Source organism: Hydractinia symbiolongicarpus, chromosome 9 (assembly GCF_029227915.1).
Source record: "Hydractinia symbiolongicarpus strain clone_291-10 chromosome 9, HSymV2.1, whole genome shotgun sequence".
Taxonomy (NCBI): domain Eukaryota; kingdom Metazoa; phylum Cnidaria; class Hydrozoa; order Anthoathecata; family Hydractiniidae; genus Hydractinia; species Hydractinia symbiolongicarpus.
In genome coordinates this window covers 3,002,364-3,023,190 of record NC_079883.1, presented here as the reverse complement: position 1 = coordinate 3,023,190, position 20,827 = coordinate 3,002,364, and the positions used below count along the sequence as shown (strand labels likewise).

The 20,827-nt window shown below is 32.8% G+C and overlaps 4 protein-coding genes across 4 annotated transcripts in view; 3 read left to right on the top strand and 1 right to left on the bottom strand.

The window, feature by feature from the left end:
* Positions 1-480: 480 nt before the first annotated feature.
* Positions 481-5,290, top strand: LOC130657369 (speedy protein A-like). Its single transcript, XM_057460351.1, has 6 exons — positions 481-1,648; positions 1,761-1,819; positions 2,324-2,409; positions 2,948-3,119; positions 3,547-3,769; positions 4,054-5,290. Exons 1-6 carry the CDS (start codon positions 1,234-1,236, stop codon positions 4,131-4,133), a joined length of 1,035 nt encoding a protein of 344 aa, XP_057316334.1. The 5' UTR covers positions 481-1,233; the 3' UTR covers positions 4,134-5,290.
* A 965-nt stretch (positions 5,291-6,255) lies between these two features.
* LOC130658047 (uncharacterized) lies at positions 6,256-11,672 on the top strand. Its single transcript, XM_057461070.1, has 6 exons — positions 6,256-6,972; positions 7,706-7,846; positions 9,372-9,485; positions 9,874-10,021; positions 10,147-10,477; positions 11,429-11,672. The coding sequence occupies exons 1-6, from the start codon at positions 6,420-6,422 to the stop codon at positions 11,606-11,608; spliced, it is 1,467 nt and encodes a 488-aa protein (XP_057317053.1). The 5' UTR covers positions 6,256-6,419; the 3' UTR covers positions 11,609-11,672.
* Positions 11,673-12,185: 513 nt separating this feature from the next.
* LOC130658048 (legumain-like) lies at positions 12,186-18,682 on the bottom strand. Its single transcript, XM_057461071.1, has 15 exons — positions 18,497-18,682; positions 17,817-17,914; positions 17,280-17,310; positions 17,158-17,208; positions 16,627-16,712; positions 16,380-16,455; positions 16,062-16,124; positions 15,142-15,214; positions 14,519-14,637; positions 14,273-14,362; positions 14,049-14,138; positions 13,699-13,815; positions 13,072-13,236; positions 12,905-12,972; positions 12,186-12,584 (listed from the first exon to the last, which is right to left on the bottom strand). Exons 1-15 carry the CDS (start codon positions 18,605-18,607, stop codon positions 12,542-12,544), a joined length of 1,281 nt encoding a protein of 426 aa, XP_057317054.1. The 5' UTR covers positions 18,608-18,682; the 3' UTR covers positions 12,186-12,541.
* Positions 18,683-18,879: 197 nt separating this feature from the next.
* The window catches only part of LOC130658046 (spatacsin-like), a 28,659-nt gene continuing 26,711 nt past the window's right edge, over positions 18,880-20,827 (top strand). The window contains exon 1 of the mRNA XM_057461069.1: positions 18,880-19,108. Coding sequence (XP_057317052.1) covers positions 18,903-19,108 — 206 coding nt within the window. The 5' untranslated portion in view covers positions 18,880-18,902. The remainder of the gene's footprint in view (positions 19,109-20,827) is intronic.

Genomic DNA, 20,827 nt, shown 5'->3' with positions numbered 1-20,827 from the left:
CAAATTTTAAGTGGCTTCTGCACACTGTGACCATCTACAAAAAGTTTTTCTAAAAATTACATGTCAATTTATGTAAAAAATTTGTATCCAGAACAATTAAAACATTTCATGCTAGAATAGTTCTAAAGGCAGTAAAAAGACAGATTTTTAGCTGCCCTAAATGATTGATTAACCCTGAATTTAATCCTCTTAAATAAGTCAAACTACACAGGGTTTACTTGAACTTCCCGCAATTTCCATTTCGATTCAGTGTTAACACAGTATTAACCGATATTGATCCATTTTTACACATTTTGCAATGCTTGTTTCGGTATTGTAGTAGTTATTGCATATTGTATGAAATCTGAAATCTTTTGTTATTTAAAAAATCTTTTTATGCTTATGAAAAATTAATAATCCCACGCTCATGAATGAGCCCTCTTCTTACAAATGAACTTACCCTACCCTTATTTTGTTTTGACAAGTAAACACCAGGGGAGGATTTACAATCTTTTAAGGTATGTATACTAGAAATATGATAAAATGCTGGTAAATATACTTGATGTACTGGTAAATTATGAATTTGTATACTCAAAATTTCTTGAATCATTCATAGCCTCCCCAGTGTTTTTTTAACTACACTTTTATATTTTTTCTTTATATTTTTTATTTTTCTTTATTATTAATTGTAAAATCTATGTTATAATAATGGTTCATATTTTGATTGATTTTTGTTAAAAAATTCAGGTATATAACTAATTTGAGTCTTGGTTTCTGGCCACCTTGCCAGAAACGATAAAAGTATGACTCTATCCTTTCTGCTTAGTGTACAGCATGAAAATAGAACTGATATCTTAGTTGGTTGTGTAGTGTTTGCACAACATTTGTAGCTCAAATGGGAGCTTTAAATACAATCGGACACCCTTTGCAGGAGCCTCCTTAATAACAGTATCAATATGAACTGAAGAGGCTACCCTGGGTAAACAATTTCAATAATAATATTGTTAATTCTTTCACAGCATTTAAAGCCAGTGCTAATTTAGTACAAAGAAATTATACATTCCCTGTGGTCAAAAGCTTATCACTGTGAGTTAATAAGATTCCAACGTAATGATATTTAGCCATTTTATCACATTATATACTTATTTTAGCCATTAAAAACTGAATCAAAAGTTTCTAAAAGTTAAAGTAACTGCATGGCTACATTTTTATATAATATAGAATTTATTTTGCAGAAATTTTACTTGCAAAGAAATGCAATCCAACCTTTTTTTAATCCTTTTATTTCGTATTTTAGTTTTGTTAAACAATATTATATGTTCACAACAAATGGGAAATAAAATTTCAGTTCTTGATGAAATATCACTTGACGAATTGAGTACAAAAGAGATAACTGAAATGCGAAAATATAAAACACGATCAAAGAATAGATTATTGCTGTGTTGCAAAAGCCCAAGTAATTCTTCCAACACTTCTTTGGATCTCACACCAGAGTTAGGATTTCCAATTATCAAGAAGTCACGAAAATGTTTAGTGGTTGATCAGAAAGAAAACAGTTGCATTAATAGAAATTTTAGAAAGAATAGAATATCTCCAAAAAAAATACCTTCCAGGTGTCGGAAAACTGCTGAAAAGGGATCATTTTTGTCAGCTTATTTTAAAGTCTTTGGTAATTATATAATTATATAAATATATATTTTTTATGTCTGATTTTTTAAAATTTTCTTTAAATCAGGATAGTGCATTTTATACAAATATGTCTGTTACATGGGTATATTTAGATGATGATGTTATCCAAGATTTTCTTTGGATGGACAGCTGTCATAAGCTATCTGACAAAGTGAGTAACTTTTGGTGCCATCATATATGACTTTTAATAAACTTTTGTAGACTAGACTATGTAAGATCTGTTGTACAAAGTTTTGGATTTATATTAATTTGTTCCAGGTTAGCCCTGTTTCAGACCTTTATCAAAGTCATTCTTTTACAAGACAGTAAAAAGTAAAAATTCTCTTTTCAATGTTAAAATCTTAGTGTGCTAAATTATGTTGATGCACGTTCAATTTCCACCATATTTTGCACCTTTCCAGATGCTTGAGTGGATTGTTTTAGAAAGTGCAGCTAGCGCATTTTTGACTCAGCCTAAGCCCCTACTAGAAATTTTGTAGCAGAGCACTGGCCAAGTGGTGATGTATTTTCATTATAGAAAGGAATGAAAAACGAAAATTTCCTAAATATTATTTCCAGGGTTGTAGACACTGCAAGTGGGTTTACTTTACTGTTATTTAGTTCGTACTGTACATTGTAAAATCTTAGTAGAAGTTTTTTTCTTTTTTCTTTTAAGTACCTTCTAGCTATGGTGTATACATACTTTCGACGAGCTAATTTGACTAGAAGAGAATATAACCGAACAAACTTTTTTGCAGCTTTGTGAGTAGTAGATTATTAAGTTTTATTTAGTCTTTCATTTGTAGAAATGAGAATGAGAATAGATTACATTAACACCCTAGAAAGGTCCTAGTTTTTAAATTAGAAAATTCTTTTATTTTTAATCATTTTGACAACATGAAAATACAGTTTTTCATAGGAAATAAATAATACTAAAAAGAGTTCACTATTTGAAGTTTTATGTTTTTACGTTTACCTAGGGTGGCGATACAACCTAAATATAACCTAAAATCTGTACCAAGAATATCGGTTCCTCCTAAAATCTCAAAATTCTTTATCCTGACATGCATTTTTCACCAAGTAGCTTTTATCATTATTATCTCATTTTAAAAAAAGATTAACTGGTATGTTTAGAAAAGCTTATTAGTAAGCGTATGTTTCCTCCCAAAATTTGGTCTCCTAAATGTTGTTTTTAATGTCTTCTCTTAAATTTTAAACCTAGCGTTCTAATTTCTACTGTGTGTGGTTAAGTAATAGGTTTTAGAAATGTAGTCAATGCTTAACATAATTCTTTTTGTAGGTATCTCTCACACGATATGGAAGAAGACAACGAAGACTTAAAACTAGAGATATTTCCTTGGGTACTTGGTGAACAGTGGCGCTTGACTCATCTAAACCTTATCAATCAAAGGGATGCACTGTTGAAAAGAATGAGTTACAGGGCTGTGGTCAGTAAAATCACTTGTGATGAGGTAAATAGACAGTACGCCTGTTTTATATGGTTTAGTCAGCTACTAAACACTACGTGGTAATTTTGTGTTTTACAACTCAGGCAAAAGTTCTTGAATTAAAACTAGGGTGAAACAAGTTATTTCTTGTTCTTGTTTTATAGCAGCGACTCTTTAAACGCCATAGCTTTTAATTTATGCAATGAAAGTCAAAAAAAAATAAATCAACTTCTCTTTTGTTCCTGTAACAATATATGTTCCTGCCGCAAAAAGGCACTGCAACAATTTTTACATGTGCATAAAACGCATTTTGCGCACGTGGGGAGATTTTCTTGTATCACCTTAACTAAGCTTGAACGTCAGTAGTATTAATGGAAATATTTCAACAATATTCTGCATGCACTTTATGGTATAAGAGATTGCTAATAGCTATTCACTTCGTTTTTCCGAGGTCATGGAGTTATGCCCATCACATCCAATATGGAAAAGAGAACGAAAAGAACACCACGGTGGAGCAATACGTATGTATGATGATAATGACGACTTTACTCCGCGTGGTCCAGATGCCAGTCCTCTTTATTGCTACCTATGTGAAGACCAAAGCAATTATTCATCGACTTTTACGTCAGGCTATCTGTCATTATGTTCCAATGAAATGTCCTTACTAGAAGAAGGTAAGCATTAAACGTGTTTGTTTTTTAATAAAAATATTCAGCACAGCATTGTTTATACATCCCACCAACGAGACTCGTTTTAGTCTGACTGTTAGGTATACATTCGGGGCCTACATATCTTCCATTCCATAACATCTCCAATACACGTATGTAGATTATCATAGCAGCACCACTTTAGTTGATACTGCCAATTCAACCGTTCAGGTCTTTCTCTCGCATGTAATTGTGGACTATCGATTAACAGATAGATTACACTTATAAGTTGTCAATTCTTTTTTTTACAGATGCACTGGAAGATGGAAACCAAATGTTAACGTTGCATTCTAATAATTCTGATAAGTTTCGTCTAGTTCGTGAGGAGTAACATTTATTATGTTACCTTCTGTTGTGTGTCAGCCTAGATAACTGTATAGATGTATGAAAAATATCCAGACAAATATGTTCTTTGCATTTATCTTAACTTTTTTATCAAAAATAACTTAGACAGTGTTGAATTTTACAATTCCTTAGGCAGCCACAACCATGTTTTGTCTTCTTTGTTACTATTATTGACCCTTCCACTTTCAAAACCCATTCGTCAGCCTTTGCTTAGTCTGAGATTTATAAATTCTGAGAAAAATGGTATATATTAAGAATATTATTTATAGTTTAAAATAATGTTGGCATTTGTACAAATACATCAAAATAATATTTTCAAATACAGTTGTATTTGCATTATTGCAGGAGTTCTATGGATAGAGTAAAAAAGCAAAAGGCGTCATTTTTGTTCTCTCATTGCTTCGACTTCAACTTAAATATTGAATGTAGAGAAATTTTTAGAAATAATTGGATTTTCTTGCCATACACTCGTTTAGCTTTTTTTATTTGTTGTTAAAATATATTCCTTAATTTGCTTGTTTTCGGCAGACGGAAATTATCAGACAGGATTGTTGTGAGAAACTTAACCATTCTGCAGTGTGTTTTCGAAATTTCCAGGATATTTATTTTTTCCGGCTATCATTAAATTTAAGTCACTTTGAATTCGTTTTTTTCTTAATTTTATTTCCTATTTAACTTTGAATCCTATTTCAACTTTTTTTTGATTTCGAAATCTTTTGTTCAAATACAAATATTTCTGATTAAAAATTAGACCGAGCAAATATAGATATGAAAAAGAAGCATGCGCTCAAGTTTTTCCTTTAAGATATATTTTAGTTTTCCCTCCGTCTCCCTTTTCTTCTATTACAATCTTTATCTTGTTAGTTCTGTGGTACGTGCGCCTATTTGCTTTGCTCCCTTAATCAATGTCCTTTAGAACGCTAATATCATTTGCGATTTTGGGACGTAGCAGGAGTTGAATTTTTAGTGGCTGCAGCAAAATTGGTCCTATTTAAGAAAGCAGGTGTTTTGTAGTTAAAATTTATTATTAAATTAATATTTATTTAAATTGTTAATATATAATAATTATTTTTTAAAAGAATTTACTGCACATTTTGAATTGTTATATTAAATATATGTTAATGTAATTGACTTTGTTTTTTATCTTACTATTTTAGTTTCTTGTTGTGAGCTCTGGGAGATAGTTAATTATTGCCGCCTGGTGGCCTTGTGGTAGAGCGTTTGCCTCCAGTGCGAAAGGTCTTGGGTTCAAACCCCGACCAAGTCATGTCAGAGACTATAAAAGTGTGAATCGATCCTTTCTGCTTAACGTTCAGCACGAGAATAAAATTGATATCTTAAGCCGTTGTTGTGCTTGTACGCCTACCGTAGCTCAAATGGGAACTTTAAATGCACTAGGACCCCCTTCGCAGGACCTTCATTGATAACAGTTCCTATAGAAACTGAAGAGGCTATCCTGGGTAAATAATAGTAATAATAATAAGTAATATTTAATTCCTCCCCTACTCTCTTTGTGTACTTTACATTCCTCAAGTTGTGCTAATTTTTTTTGTGTTGAACAAGATGGAAACCTTTTCATATAATGTTGAATATTAAAGCAGGAAGTTTGTTTCACATGTTCATTTGAGCATGTAAATCTTCGAGTACAAGCAAATTCCTGTTTTGTTGGAGCTTATTCACGCGTACAACTTCAATCTGATACAACGATGAGTAGTGCTGTATGAATACGGTTGTTGCTATCATCACTCACTCGTCACACTGAAACGAATACCTTTGCTAGTTTTTGTCAATTTCGTGAAGGTTATTGGAAAATTTACATTCGCGAAAATTAATTAATCAAAATTTGATTTTTGTTCTTTGAAAAATGACTTACACGAATTTTTTTCTCATTTACCTGTAACTGTATATTGTATAATCTGCGCAAAAAATCCAATTTCAGCCAATCGCATCAAAGTAAATCCACGCTAAATTTTACCCCTGGTGTTAAATTTTAACAAAGTGTTTTCTTGCATTTCTTGGGTCTTGGTTTGATTTTGATCATTAAATGTTGGACATAATAACCCTAAATACCCAAAAAGGGGCTGGGAAAGAAACTTGGTAAGCCCGTTTCCAGAGAAACAGATTTGTCGATAACGGTAAACATGTATTTTATGCATGAATAACTTTGAATCACGTGATTTTGTTGTTTATATTTTTGCGCATAAACGGCAACAGACTCCACCGATCTTTCGGCACCAAATTAACGACACGTGCCTCAAAGGATGAGGAAAGCATGTACGTTTTACATACCTACTTAGGAAGTATCTTTATGATTAGTACGTATGGTCAATTTATACCTGTAGATTTATTTGCACAAGTACAAGCATCTCAAGCAGCTACACAACCACCACATCAAGATGTTTCTACAAATTATAGTTTTGTGAAAGAAATGTGTAAAGAAAGATTACATCGTATGGATTGGAAAGAAATTTTAAAACCTTGTGAAGGAAAACTAACGTTTGGATCGAGTTTGTATTCAACTAACAGAACCAGTGTGAATTATAGTTACATTACAGATAAAGCTATACGAAATACGGGCGAGTATAGTAGTTTCAAAATAAAAACTCACAATACGTATAACTCGCCAAAAACATACGGCGGGGATACTTGGCGAGTGTTTATAAATGGACCAGCTTATTTTGAGCCGTATGTTTATGACTTGAACTCCGGCGAGTACGAAGTAACGTTTTTAATATTAGATTCTGGTACATACACCGTAAATATTGTATTGGAAGGAACATTGTGTAGCTCCTTTGTCAACCCTCCCCATGATTGGTTCAAAAAAGGTAAACATATTGAGTGCTTGTTAAATTTAAGTAATATCCAAGGCTGGATTTATATTTAAGGACAAAACGGATCTCAAATCGGATTGAAAAACTTTTATTTTGGAATTTGATTGGTTGAGAAGGCTTCCCATCCCAATCCGTTTCGATCCAAACTGAAAGTTAAAATCGTTTCATCTCTTCCTCCAGACAGCAATGAAAAATGGAAAGGAAAAAAAATTGATTAGCATAACCACCTATGCAGCTATTATTCCTGTTCTCATACAATCCATTTTTTTTCTTGAATAGAAATCCAGCTTAAAAGCTGGATTTAATCGGAAATAACGCTTCGTGACGTAACATCTTATTTCGTTACGTGTACTACGGAAATGCATTTATCCTAATTTTGACCTAGTACACATCAACTGATTTTTCATCAACATTTTCATTATAAAATCCAGATTCGCCCCCAGAGCTGTTTACCTTTTTTACCTAACCACGTAAGGGTTTGGGTTTGAAGCTCCTACCAATTATTTTTTTCTTTCTTGACTACAGTAATATTCAAAGTGTAATTCAAGAAATGCATTAGGGTTAGTAAAACTCAAGAAGCACTCAACACTGGCCACAATTAACACGACTTAATTAACATGACAATCCCGTCTTTGGCGCCGTCTTTATGATAAAATCTAAAGAGAGGTCAGAGGGAAATAACTTAAATGGATGGTCACAGCTTTGGGACTTCCTATTTGGTTTTTAGGTGATTTTAACGGACATTTTCAAAATGAGTGGCAATACAAGCAGTGGAAAGGATGGCCTTACTTACTACGAGAACGCATGTGGAGACCATTAACTAATTTTACTATTAATGTCCAACCAGGGAATAGAATTGACATTAGACGTAAGTAACCATTACTTTTATTAGCTTTCCTGACAATGCAAGCGGGTTCGTCTGTGGCCAGTTATGGTGACCGCGATTCGAATGCCACTTACTCTCTCCATGCAGGTAAAATGTCATAAATAAGCGCAGCGCTTATCAGCGGTGATAGTAAGACTTTGGTGCGCTTATCTGAGGGTGCGTTTATCAAGAATGGTGCCTGTAATTGAGCATAGAAAATTGCAAGAGAAAAGAAAAAATAACTGAATAATTTTTAATTTCAATGAGGTCTATTGCCCTAAAGTATAACGTAAAATTGCTTTATATGCTCTAAAATGTCTCTCCTTCTTAATCTTCGTCAGTCGTTTTTTTCAATTTTATTTTTCGATATCTCATTTCTCTAACGTGCTTATCTAAGGGTGCGCTTTTAAACGGGAATAAATATTGATAAGGATTTGATGTGCTTAACTACGGGTGCGCTTAAAACCGAGTGCGCTTAATTACTGCATTTTACGGTATGTATTATGTATTGGTCCGCAAGGTAGCTCTGCTTAAACTTAATTACACCGATTCTATTCGTCCGTCATGATGAGAATTTTGATTTGGTTGATGCATTCGTAGTAGAGAATGCATACACATGGATATTCCATGACAGACCTCCCCGTAGTGAAAATTGGGGAATAAGTAAATACAGCAAATCTCGGCATGTGTACCCGGACTTATTTGATTTCAAAGAGACTTGTTTTATTGGCTTATCTGCACTGTGCCTTTTCACGGATGATGCACTGTGCCTTTTCACGGATGAACAAAGCGTTAGATATTGTGTACGATGTGTTAAGCTGCGTAGCTGTTAATGAAGCAAACAATAATGAACCTTTTAAGTAAACTCAATGACAAGTAAAGAGTTTTCTGTAAATTGTTTTTTCACCTCTTCATTGTCATACATGCATGCTCACTGAAAACTATAACACAGAGTCCTTGTGGCGGAATTTAGATGTCCTGGGTGTACTATCTTTATCGTATATCCAAAATGAAAAAACAAAACAGTGACAAAAAAATAAGGAATGAGAAAGTACTAAGATTGATTTTTATTTTTTTTTTGTCTTTTATTCAATATTTATTTATTTTATTTGAGGTATTTTACCGGTATGAAACTTATGCATGTTAGTTAGGCTTATAGAAAGGAAGCACGTCAGAGCTGGGCTAATCTGTGGGTGTCTCTATCAGCGGGTATCTCATACATCAATGTTTACGATACCTATTGTTAAATTCATTCTTAAATGGCAGTTATCCCTTGTATGGACATCTTATTTCGCCTTTTACGCGGGAATTATACTTTTGTCTTTTACAGTAATGGTGGATCTTCTACTCTTAGGTCTCTTCATATAGTTAGATTTACAGTGGGCGGGTAGAATCAACCTCATTCCCACGGCATCTTGCCTTGTTGATGATGTTGATAGCGGCCTAACGGCCCAGGGGCAACAAGACCCTGCAGACAGGTTTGGGGTAGAATATGAACTGGCTGTATCATGCTTTGTTTTTTGTCTAGGTAACTTGCAACATCTAAAGAACTGGCAAAACACATGTGGTTTAACAAAATGTAATTTCTTAACTGATGGAATGGGCAGGTGGATACAGAATACGTGGAAGCCTTTTTCTAATTGTACGTCATATTTATCAGTTTATTAAACATTAAACTGGAAAGCCTCATTTTTTGTCTTGCTGTCAAATGTAATACACTCAATCATAGTGTCGTGTTTCTCCTGCGTGCGCAGAAATGGAGGTAACGTGTTCGCTTAATTTGTTTGCATTTTTACCTCCATTTCTGCGCGCGCATCGGGCATTACATAATCACTTAGATGTGCGCGCAAGTAAATATCGGACTGTGATTTCATGTATTGTTCTCTTCGATATCATACATTTAGAGTTTTGCTTTCGCTAAGTCATAGCTTGCTACTTTTGTAAATGTGGTCTTGTTACCTGCACCAGATTTATTGTTATTATATTCTATCATCTACCACAACACACCTATTTAATTATTTTATTTACAGACGTAGCTTCATCCAATCTTACAAAACAGCACCGCCCACGACGTCGTAAAGGAGTTTTATGGGTATATGGAGACTGTTATGCATATCATTTTTGGCAGAGTATTCAAAACACCACATTATGCACGAAAGAATTCAAAAAGTGTAAAAGGTGAATACTCTCCTACTTTCACTACTACGCCCGCTACTTCGCCCACTACTACGCCCGCTACTACGCCCGCTACTAGGTGGGATGTTTTAAATAACTTCGCTAAAACGATGTTATCCTATTTTTAGTACGTATAACTGGATATATCCAAGATGGAATCCTGATCCAAAGAAAGACAAATCTATTCATCTACAACGCCATTTTCAAATCGACTTACCATGGCTAGTTGGATATTTTAAAAAAGTATTAAGTAGATCAGAACTGAACAACAAAGAAAGCGCCATGTTTTTAAATCTAGGTCTGCATTTTATACGTTCTACGTCATTTCAAAACTATCAAACGTTAATACGTAAATATATTTCTGTAATAAAGTCTCATAAAACGAACATCATATGGAGAACCACCACAGCAATTTACAGACCAGAAAAAAAAGTACATAAACGATTTCAAACATATCAGGTAAGCAAAACTGCGACTTTTGTTTGTCAAGCTTATCTTAGCAGGCTACAGAAACGAGGCTGTGTATGTTGTCAGTTTTATCATGTAAACATGGATATTAATTCACTTGCACTACATTTTACCAATGTTATGTTGACAAGCCCCTCCTAGGCATCCAACATTTATTTGTGACACACTTGACCCTGTGAAAAACGGCTCTAGGCAAGACACTGAGAAACAACCTCGTCTCCAGGACATTTTCGTTGCTGTTCCATTTAATAAAACTTAAAAAGTTCTAAGGACAAGTATTTATGGATGATGTGCGGTAAAAAAAGGGAGAATTAACATTTATTGTCATCTCTGTAAAGATGTATGCAAGATAAAAGATTGGCTAATTTATAGGATTTACTTAATTGATTAGGTACATCCTCCTAGCATAAACGATGCATTTTAAGCATGATATTTTAACAAATTTTTATTAATCTGCTTTAACTACTTTTTTCAGTTGTATAAAATCTGAATAATGTCGGCACTCTATTTGGTTTGGTGGGATGTTTTCAAACTAAAAAATACCTACAAACCAAAGGACCACTTTCTAAGATGCATATATACATGAAGAGTACACAGAAAAAATTTAGAATAAATTTTACGCCTTCCTCATCCTCGCTCCCAGGATTTTTTGCCTGATGTCAAAGCCGCTAGGGCTTGCCTAAGCTTCAGCCACGAATGTCAAAAGGCAAGAAACTCCAAGGACGAAGTTGCGCCTACCTCGTACTAAATGCCCTAGACGACGATGTTGTAAAGATTAAGGTTGTTTCGATAGATTAAACTATATCCTTCTCAGCATCTTGACGCTATCCTTGGCACTGCATTTCTGTTCGTTTGCGTTTTTTCACGGTAAAAGGAAGAGAATGACGTCATTCGGATACTTAAAGCATATGTACTATAAAAAATAAACGTATTTATTTTTAGCGTGCATTATTATTCAACGCATTTTCGATGGCAACTATGTGTAGCGCCGGTATTCCAATTGTTGACGTGTTTCCGATGACGTCGTCATATCCGCATAAACCAGATGATGGTATTCATTACAATATGAATTTATTTAAACCAATCCAGCATGCATTGCGTCAATACTACCGTTTTGTTTAGTCCACTAACAGAAATTATAATTCAAACGTGATGTGGAATTGTTAACCATGTTGTAGCGTTCATATAGGCATATAATTGTTTTAGTATATTTCAATTAAAAAAATTTAGTTTTTAATCTGCATTTTATGATTTGGGTCCTATGGTCCACCCAGCAAGTACGGAAACAATCTCTTATACGTTTTAATATTCGCGCACTCGCTCAAAACGTTCTTCAGTGCGGGATCCGTGGAGTTTTAAAAAACGTAGATTAAAACTCGCGAAATTTGCGACGCTGTGGAGTACATTTTAATCTTCAAAAAACTCGAAATATCCATTCTTTTTGCACGCAATCTTTTAAACACTTGAAACCGATTTCTGGCCACCTGTTACTTCTGTTTGCGAACTCGAGCACTTCATGATAGGAAATTAATTCTCTTTCATATGAGCCTATGTGGTGGTATCTCAAAGTTAAGTGGTCACGAGTTATGGCAAATAGATTGATGGGTTAAATTACAGACATGGATTCTAGCAAATTTTATTTTCATTCTATCACGCGTCTAACACGCACCTTGTTTGGGAAAACAAAAACAAACAACAATTTTATGTTCACATGTTATAACAAAAACACAACAAAGTTACAGCGATAAAAAAAGTATTGGAAAAAGTTTGGAAAATAATATACAACTTAAGAGATATACATTTATGATATCTAACTGAAGATGTTTTAGGATGACGATAAAACCGATTATCTTTGGGACATCTTTAAACATACAATGTCTTTAGGTACCATACCTAATCCTAAATTTGCCATTACCAACCTCAATTACTACAGATAGTATTTCACAAATACATATTTTCATAGAAAGTTCATAAACTAGATATTTGAATTAATTTTGTTTTAAAAATTTTTTAATTATAATCTCACAATTTCTACTACAAAATAACCAGAATCCTTTAGTACGCAACAGGGCAAGCTCCTTCAATGGCGGCTAGAATCCTAAAAATAAACAAAAATATTATACACTAGTCGTATAGTAACCCATGAAAAACCTACAGTTGCCCCTTTTTTAAATTCCCAGATTCTAAGATTCCAAGCAAACACGCACACGATAAAAAATAGGGTGCACAATTAAGACAATAAAACGACAGTAAAAAGAAATTTTATCCAGAGAATGATGACTATTCAGGGTCTCAGGACGATAAAAAAATATTTCGCGATTAAAACAAAAAATAAAATAAAACAACGCGAACCCTTGAAATTTTCTAAAATTAAATTCTAGATTTATTAAGAAAATTCTAAGAAAACTAGATAAATACCTTTCAGTACTCAATCCTTCATCACACAAATTGGCAAAAATGTAAACATGACGCAATGCGTGTTCATACTAAAAAATAAATAATTAAATACAATTTTAGCAAGATAACTTGGTGCAAGTTTGACCACGCCACTAAACAATAACCGGATCAATTAAGGTCTAACTTACCTTAGTAAAGTCGTAGCATGCATTTCGGAATTTTGTTACGACTTGTTTGTAACAGAATTGCATGACAGTCTGTGCGGTTTTAGCCAATAACTTGCCTTGTTTACTTTTGCTGACGACAAGTTTCTTCATAATACGATGAACGGTTTTGTGGATATGCGATCTTACCTAAAGTTTTAGCCAAAAAAGGTAGTATCATTTAAAAAAAAAAAAAGAAGCTATACAGAATATAGAAATGCAGAAAATATCTCCTCTTAAATGTTATGAAGTTCTTCTGTTTGTGAAATCCGGGACAAATTTACTACATTTCTCAATTTACGATAGCTTTCTACAATTTTCCTCAAAAATTGATTAATTTAAATCACATAAAACCTTAGTAACCTACGTGGAAAATTAGTATTCGCATAAATACGAAAAAATTTCTTCGTAAAAATAAGTCTTTGTGTAAATTAATTTCGTTAAAATTCGGTTTTCATCAAAGATCTTAATTGTTGCACAACAGTTCTTTAAAAATCATGCTTATGAAAACCGACGTTAAGAAAATCTATTTTCAAAAAAAAGAAATGCTGCCTACATTAACCTTTTTTAATGGCAGTTTAGAGAAAGACATGTGTTCACGCAAAAACCCACCTCTTGTTCTTTCATCAACTTCTGCATGTACATTTCTTTTTCTTCGCTTGTTTTTGCAGCTCTGATTTGATGGTATAAAATCATCAAAGACACTTCTGGTGATGGAACTGCATCACTCTGCAACGCAAAAATATTGAGAGTGAATTTTACTGGTTAATAATCTTAAATATCTTTCGCACAAAACTGAAATATAACTACATGGCTTGCTGTTCCAGTTTCAGTGGCTTAGTTAAGCTGGCGATAAAATAAACCAGCGCTATATATGCGACCTAAACTTTTTCTTCTGCAAATCTTTGCACATTGACAATATGTTTTTGTAAATTTATAGCAAACAAAACATATTTCCTCACGGTTGACGACGGTGAATAGTTCAGTGATGACGTGTGGTAATTTTTAGAAGTTCCTCCTTGGAATTTTCCCAACACAATACTTCCCATGCTCTAAAAGTTGAAATCAAATTGAAATTAAAACCAAATTGAAATTGTAACAAAACATTAGGATTATACACTAATAATTGATTTTTTTACTAAAATATTTTATTATTTTTACATATCAAGATCAAGCAATATCTCACCAAGTCTCCAAATTCCATGACATGACTTGTGTTGGTCTCTTCTTTCACCAATTTAAATTGTTGTTGCAAAGTTTCAGTGCTAAAGTCAGCCTGAATATAGCAAAGATAGGGATGGAAGATCAATAGGAGCATTGCACACACAACCAGAAATTCAAATCATAATGTGTAAAGCCAAAACTATTTTAACACACTAAATCTCAAACACAAAATCTGCTTTACCACCATTATTTTAGATAGTATACTTACAACGTCAGAATTCTCAAGCCACTTGACACTGTAGACATCTCCAAGATATGTTCCACGTTTTTGATCATAATAGACAGCATAAGATGATTCAGCTCCATTTGCAGCAGTGGTGGCAAAAACTGGAAAATAAACATTGTGTACCATAAAAAATAACTTTTACATAACACATTTTTAGTAAGGCGTTATTATTTTTTAGCAGGGCGTTATTATTTTTTAGCAGGGCGTGGTTACTTTTTTGGTAGGGCGTATTTACTTTTTTGGTAGGGGTGGCTATTTTTTATCAGGGCGTGGTTATTTTTAATTGCGTTTAAACATACTATAACAAGACCCACTTTGCAGTTGGCCCTTTTGAGAAAACAGGGATAATTTGTTTGTGGTATAAATGTCACAAACAAACAAACAAATAATCCTGGCTAAAACTTCATTTTGTCATAATATATGACATTTTTCTCTCTGTTCATACAGTCTTTAAATTTTGTTAACTTAATAAAAATATTAAAATAAAACAAAAAAATTTAAAGCAGTAAAAAGTACAAGTTAAATTTGTACTATATTTGTGTAGTGTTTATCGCATTCTAGGTAAAATTATCGGGTGCATTGAACGCTATTTTATTTGGACTCACCATTGATATTAGATGGCAACTTGTGGCGATCAAACATGGAACCAGATTCACACGCCTCAATGTAAAATACCATCTAAAATTATGAAATGTTGATATAATAAATCATACACAAGGAGTAGAAGTTCAATTACTTAATAAAATGTGGTAAAAGTACATGCTATTTTAAACTTTATCCTTCAGTCTTCAATTGTTATTGATATTAAAATCTCCCCTGATGGTGGTTATAAATCTCCTACTTTAATATACACAGCATAGTCAAATAAAAAGGCAATTGTAACAGAGCATGAGCACAAAAATACCTATGCCTAATATTTTCGCACCATAAAAATATTAATATATTTTGCATGTATTATTATTTCTGAGTGCTTAAATTCTCATAAGGAAAAAACAGTAAAATTCAGATGAGTCTTAGATGTGTATAGAATAGATGCGTATTCTAATACACTTTTTTGGGCAAAAGTGTAAAAATTAACATAAAAATGTAATTTTTAAAACTTCTTAGCAACAAAAGCCTCGCATCATAAAAGGTTTGTTTAATTTTGTGACTGCTGAAACATTCGCTAAAAACTTGCCAAATTGCAATAAATCATAAAATAAGACCCTTTTTTACATCACTTTTATGACATGTCTCTTATAAGCAACTTTATGCAGAACATCAAAGTTGCTAAGCACACGTTTAACATTTATATTATCATGTACTTTGTTACTGTTAATTAAAAACAATTCTACCAAAGAACTTTTTTGTGGGTTGCTTGTTAGATTATCCAGGTTGTGATCTTTGGTTGTTTAACTTTTCAAATTTTCTGAATAGCTAGTAGTTAGGTTTTGGCTTTGATCTAAATTTTAGCTCCAGCTGTTAGTTGTTTATTTGCTTACAACAAAAATGTGTAAATAACAATTTTGAAAATTAATAAATTCACCTGTTTATATTTCTTGTTCTCGTGCATGTATGTGATTGCATCTTTCAAATCTGATGCATGAAGCTAGAAGTAACAGATATAGAAAAACTTAAAACTTTTAAACAAAATTTCTATCATATGTTTTGAATAATATTGCTACATTTTTTATAGTTTTTTAAAGGTAAACGCATTTTTCACGATTTTGAAGCGAATATACTCTCACTTTTTTATCTGTGTGTTGGATTTATGCAAACAGTCATTAATCAAATATGAAACTAAACAAATTATATGTATATATGCATGACAAAGCTTTACATAAGAAAAAAGTTTATATCTTACTTCACTTGAGGGAAATGCAATAATATTTGGTGCACCATGGTCAGCAAAGTAAACAAACACATTATCGTCAGGACCACTAGATAAATATTAGAAGTTTTATGCAAACACATATAATTATAACATATGAAAAAGGTGTCTTAAAAACACAACCTAGGTCAACATGGCAGATTAATTTAGAAACAACCAACTTGTTATCATTATTCTTTATAAATTAATCACACGCAAACAGAAACAGACTGAAACAAACCTTTCTAAAACCCTTCCACTACCAATTCCATTCATAGCTTCCTTGTTTCCTTTTAACACATTTAAAAAATTTTCTGGAGTAACATCCTACAAAATAACACCCTACAAAGTAACATCCTACAAAATTGTAAATCAAGAGAAGCTTTAATTCAATTTACTAAGTGTCAGTGAAAAATTGCAGACGTGAAATGCTATACACATTAGCAAACTTGTGTTTTATGATGACAGTTTACATTTTGTTTTGTCATTGCACAGTTGAACAGTTGAAACAGCACAATTTCTGAGGATTCAAGTTACATCCTATTTAAAGAAAAATTGCGTTGCTAAAAGTTATTGACATGAAATGTTAATTTTTGTGAGTATGTTGGCTTTTAATTATCAAGTGCCAACAAAAATTAAAACGTTGATTAAATTTAGTCTAAAAAAAAAACCACAATTTATAAATTAAGTAAGTGTTTTAGTCTTTTTAACCTTCGGATTAATTTAATTAAAATTAAGTATAAAAAAGAAAGAAAGGAAGAGAAGTTTCCACCTTGCCAGTGTAGTCCTTTAGTACACCTTTATAAACATCTGGACCATTCGGCTAAAAAAATAAACTAGAATTTAAACATAAGTCCATTTTAACAAACACACATTTCTAGAACAACTTCTTACCTTGTTTATTATGATTCCAGGTGTTGGATTACTAAAATGACCAAGAGACACAGCTGTTAATTTTTAAAATTAGCTCTTGTCATTACGTTATCTAGTTTTAGGACAATAATTTGCATACAGCATTAGTCAAAAATATTGTAAATATTGTGACTTTATATTTATGTTCTATGTTATTACATGACACATTCTGACTATCTATATTTGGAAGGAAAAAACATGCCAAGCCCTAATTCCCATTTGCATGATTAAGATACAAAATTCATTTTGAAAAACAATTTTTTTTACTTTAAGTTAATTTTAACAGAAAATATGGAATTTAATTTTGCACTAGAAACTATGAAGATTAAAAAAAACAACCTAACAAAACAGAGTAAAGGGGGTGTTGATATCTTGTATATATAATTTTATACTTGAAATTTTAGAGCATTTTAGCAGATTGTGAAAAAAAAACGTAACCTACTAAGGATTATTTTAAGAATAATGTATATCTTAAAATGTCATCAAAATATAAATCGTACTTCCTGTATATATACTTACTTTCTGTTGTGAGCAATGTCATCATACATCATTACAATTATATTTTCATCTGGAATACCATGTTTATGAAAAATTTGGTATGCATGGCAGACATCAGCCTATAAAACATTTTAACATGTAAAGATATATGATATACACATATTATTTCTAAATATTTATACAGGATCTTAAAAAACTTCAGTTTCATAAAAATAAAATAATTTTTAACAGCAGGTACTAAAATAGTTTTTGGATAAAATGTTTAAGGCAGTTTTCTGCTCTGCTAAATGGTTAGTTATCCAAGGTTAACTGTAAATCTTTCAAAAGAGCCTCTATATTGTAGCACATTTTGTAGGCTTCACTACCAAGAGCTTTAAACTTTTTGAATTTTCTGGAAAATTTAATAGAATGCTTTCCGTGTGACATAGTTGTTTGATTTCATGGACACAACAATGGGCATGCGTGCACTTTTGTGTAGGTAATAAAGCAGGACTCACACAGGGTAAAATGGCTATTAATGAAGATTAAAGATTTATTGTGGTAGCATAAGATCCAAGCGGAAACTTTTTAACTTTTGTATTCACTCAGTCTATTTTTTAGCATTTGTTGGCCACTCTCAATAATTATATCAGTCACAAGAAAAAATTGCATAAAGTAAATACAAAAAAGAAGAGAAAAAGTAAATAAAAAATCAATTATACTTGATGTCTGTAATTATACCAGCCGCTGGAACCAGCAACAATAACTGCCCAATGTTTGGCTTCTAGAAATCCTATACACACAATAATTCCGAGAGCAAGATAAAGCTTCATGATGATGATCAGAGTAAATGAGAAACAGAAAAGAAGTCAACTCTACAAAGCGGTGACTGACTGTCTCGTGACTAGGAAGTCTGGTGCCGGGTTTCGGTTTTGCATTTCCTAGCATAAAAAGCTCACGTGATTTAATTATTAGCCTAGCGGGTATTCATTAAAAAGTGTGTTAATCATATGGGTTATGATTTAAGCTGTTATTCCTTGGCCAGGCTTACCCTAATGAAGTTATTTAATTATCTTAAATATTTTCTTTGACAAGAACGTACAATGATAAACATTGGAATATTCTAAAATGGCGCACGAAGAAGCAAGCGTGAAGGAAAATGATGTTTTCCCCAGAATAAAGATTTGGAATACTGACAAAAATATTCAAGCTATAATCAAGTCAAAGACTTCGTTTGACGGAAGATTCGTGTCCACTCTGACAGTTGATAATAAATTGGTTGTTATTCATTTAAAAGATAACTACGAGGAAGTTATTTTGCAAGAAACAACCAGGTAGGCTGTTTAAGGCATGGCACCAAAATATGTTTGGTTAGTGTCCTCCGACCGAACGTCTGTTGAGAAAAAAAAAGCACTGTTTTAATTCAGGTGTCCGAATTTCTAAGAGAAGGATAAAGCAAGCAAAGGAAAATCTACCAACGTTCTTATCTTTTCTTTTCTTCGAGTCACAACAACCAGGCGGCGATGTTTGTCTGATTATAAATTGCCTCTAAAATGAATCAGCGAACCTTCTTCTTCCTTTTCGTGCAAGCCCTAGCATACACTTCACGATAATGTTTGCGTTTAACAAAACGGCCTTTTTATGCGCCGTAAGTAATGTTAATTTTTGCAAGGTGGTGAGCGTTACACCAAATCTCTCGAGTGGCGGAATTTTGCCGGTGTAAAAAGGGCCGATAATGTAGTTTGAGTGAATGATCAAACATGACGGCATCTGAATTCGACTATGCGAGATGTTTAGGCAAAATAATGTAACCTTTTTGAAAAAAATGTATCTTTTTTTTCATGGCCGATCGACCAAGCGAACCTTTTCTGAACCCTCAGAAGGACACTAACCAAACATTTTTTTGTGTTACGCCTAACTAGCTAGCTATTATAGCAATGATTAAGTTGTTCATAAAATTTTTATATTCTTAATTTCAAAAACGGGGAACGTATAGGGAAGATTGGCTAATCACTTTAATTCGATTTGGTCTTTATCAAAATTCATCATACTAGCTAGATGTTGAACGGGCAAAATGAAATGTTATCGGAATCAGCACAGGTTGAAAGTTAGCGATGTAGTCACAATGTTATTTTTGACCCTTATTGATACATAGCTGTAAACAGAAAATACCCATCCAGTGTGACATTATTTGTTTACTTTGCAGCAATAAAAGGTCTTTATCTACCTGTTGATTTCTTACCAAAACATTGTTTTTGTGGTTTTAAACTATTATCGATTATAGATTAATGCCTAACGATTTATTACCTAAAAAGTACCTAAAAATGCCTTCATGTGACGAAATTGACTGAAAATAACTTCACTTCACCTAGCGCCCCATCTTTTTTCCTCCCACATGGATGCTAGAGCCAAAGTGCTTATACTTGAAATGTAAACAACAGAATTCATCTATTGTTTTCATACTTATATAGCAAGTAGTACGCACAAACATGTGCTAATAATATCCCAAATCCAGTTTTTTTTAGGGTTCCATTGTGTGAAAGAAGTGCTCAATGAATCTTTTTGTCCCTAGTACAAATATTTATTTTTAAACATACAAAAGATGATCACATAGCTCTGCTTCGAATTGTACTACACATGCACTTCTATTTAAGTTTGTCCTGGATGTTGGCTCTTTTCTAACTGTAGAAAGCTTTTAAACAAAATTGCTATGATGAGTGCTATGGATTACTTCTCTTTTTATTATAATGTTCTGTCCCATTTTGACTGTTTTCCCCATAATGACTAAATTTTGTACCAAACTTGTTTTGATGGGAGTGGACCTATTATCGGATCTGACCCTTATCAATAGAGTCAGCATACCTGCATGATATTAAAGGTAACCTCAGTAACCAAATGCACTTTTCTGTATTTTGCAGCTTGCAGAAATAATCTAATAATTGTAGCAGTATATAAATGGTGTTTTTATGTATAAAGTGATATTAAAACAGAAGACGTTACACTGATGTCCATCCTTAACTCTTCCCCTGGCAAAGATAACATGCACAAAAATA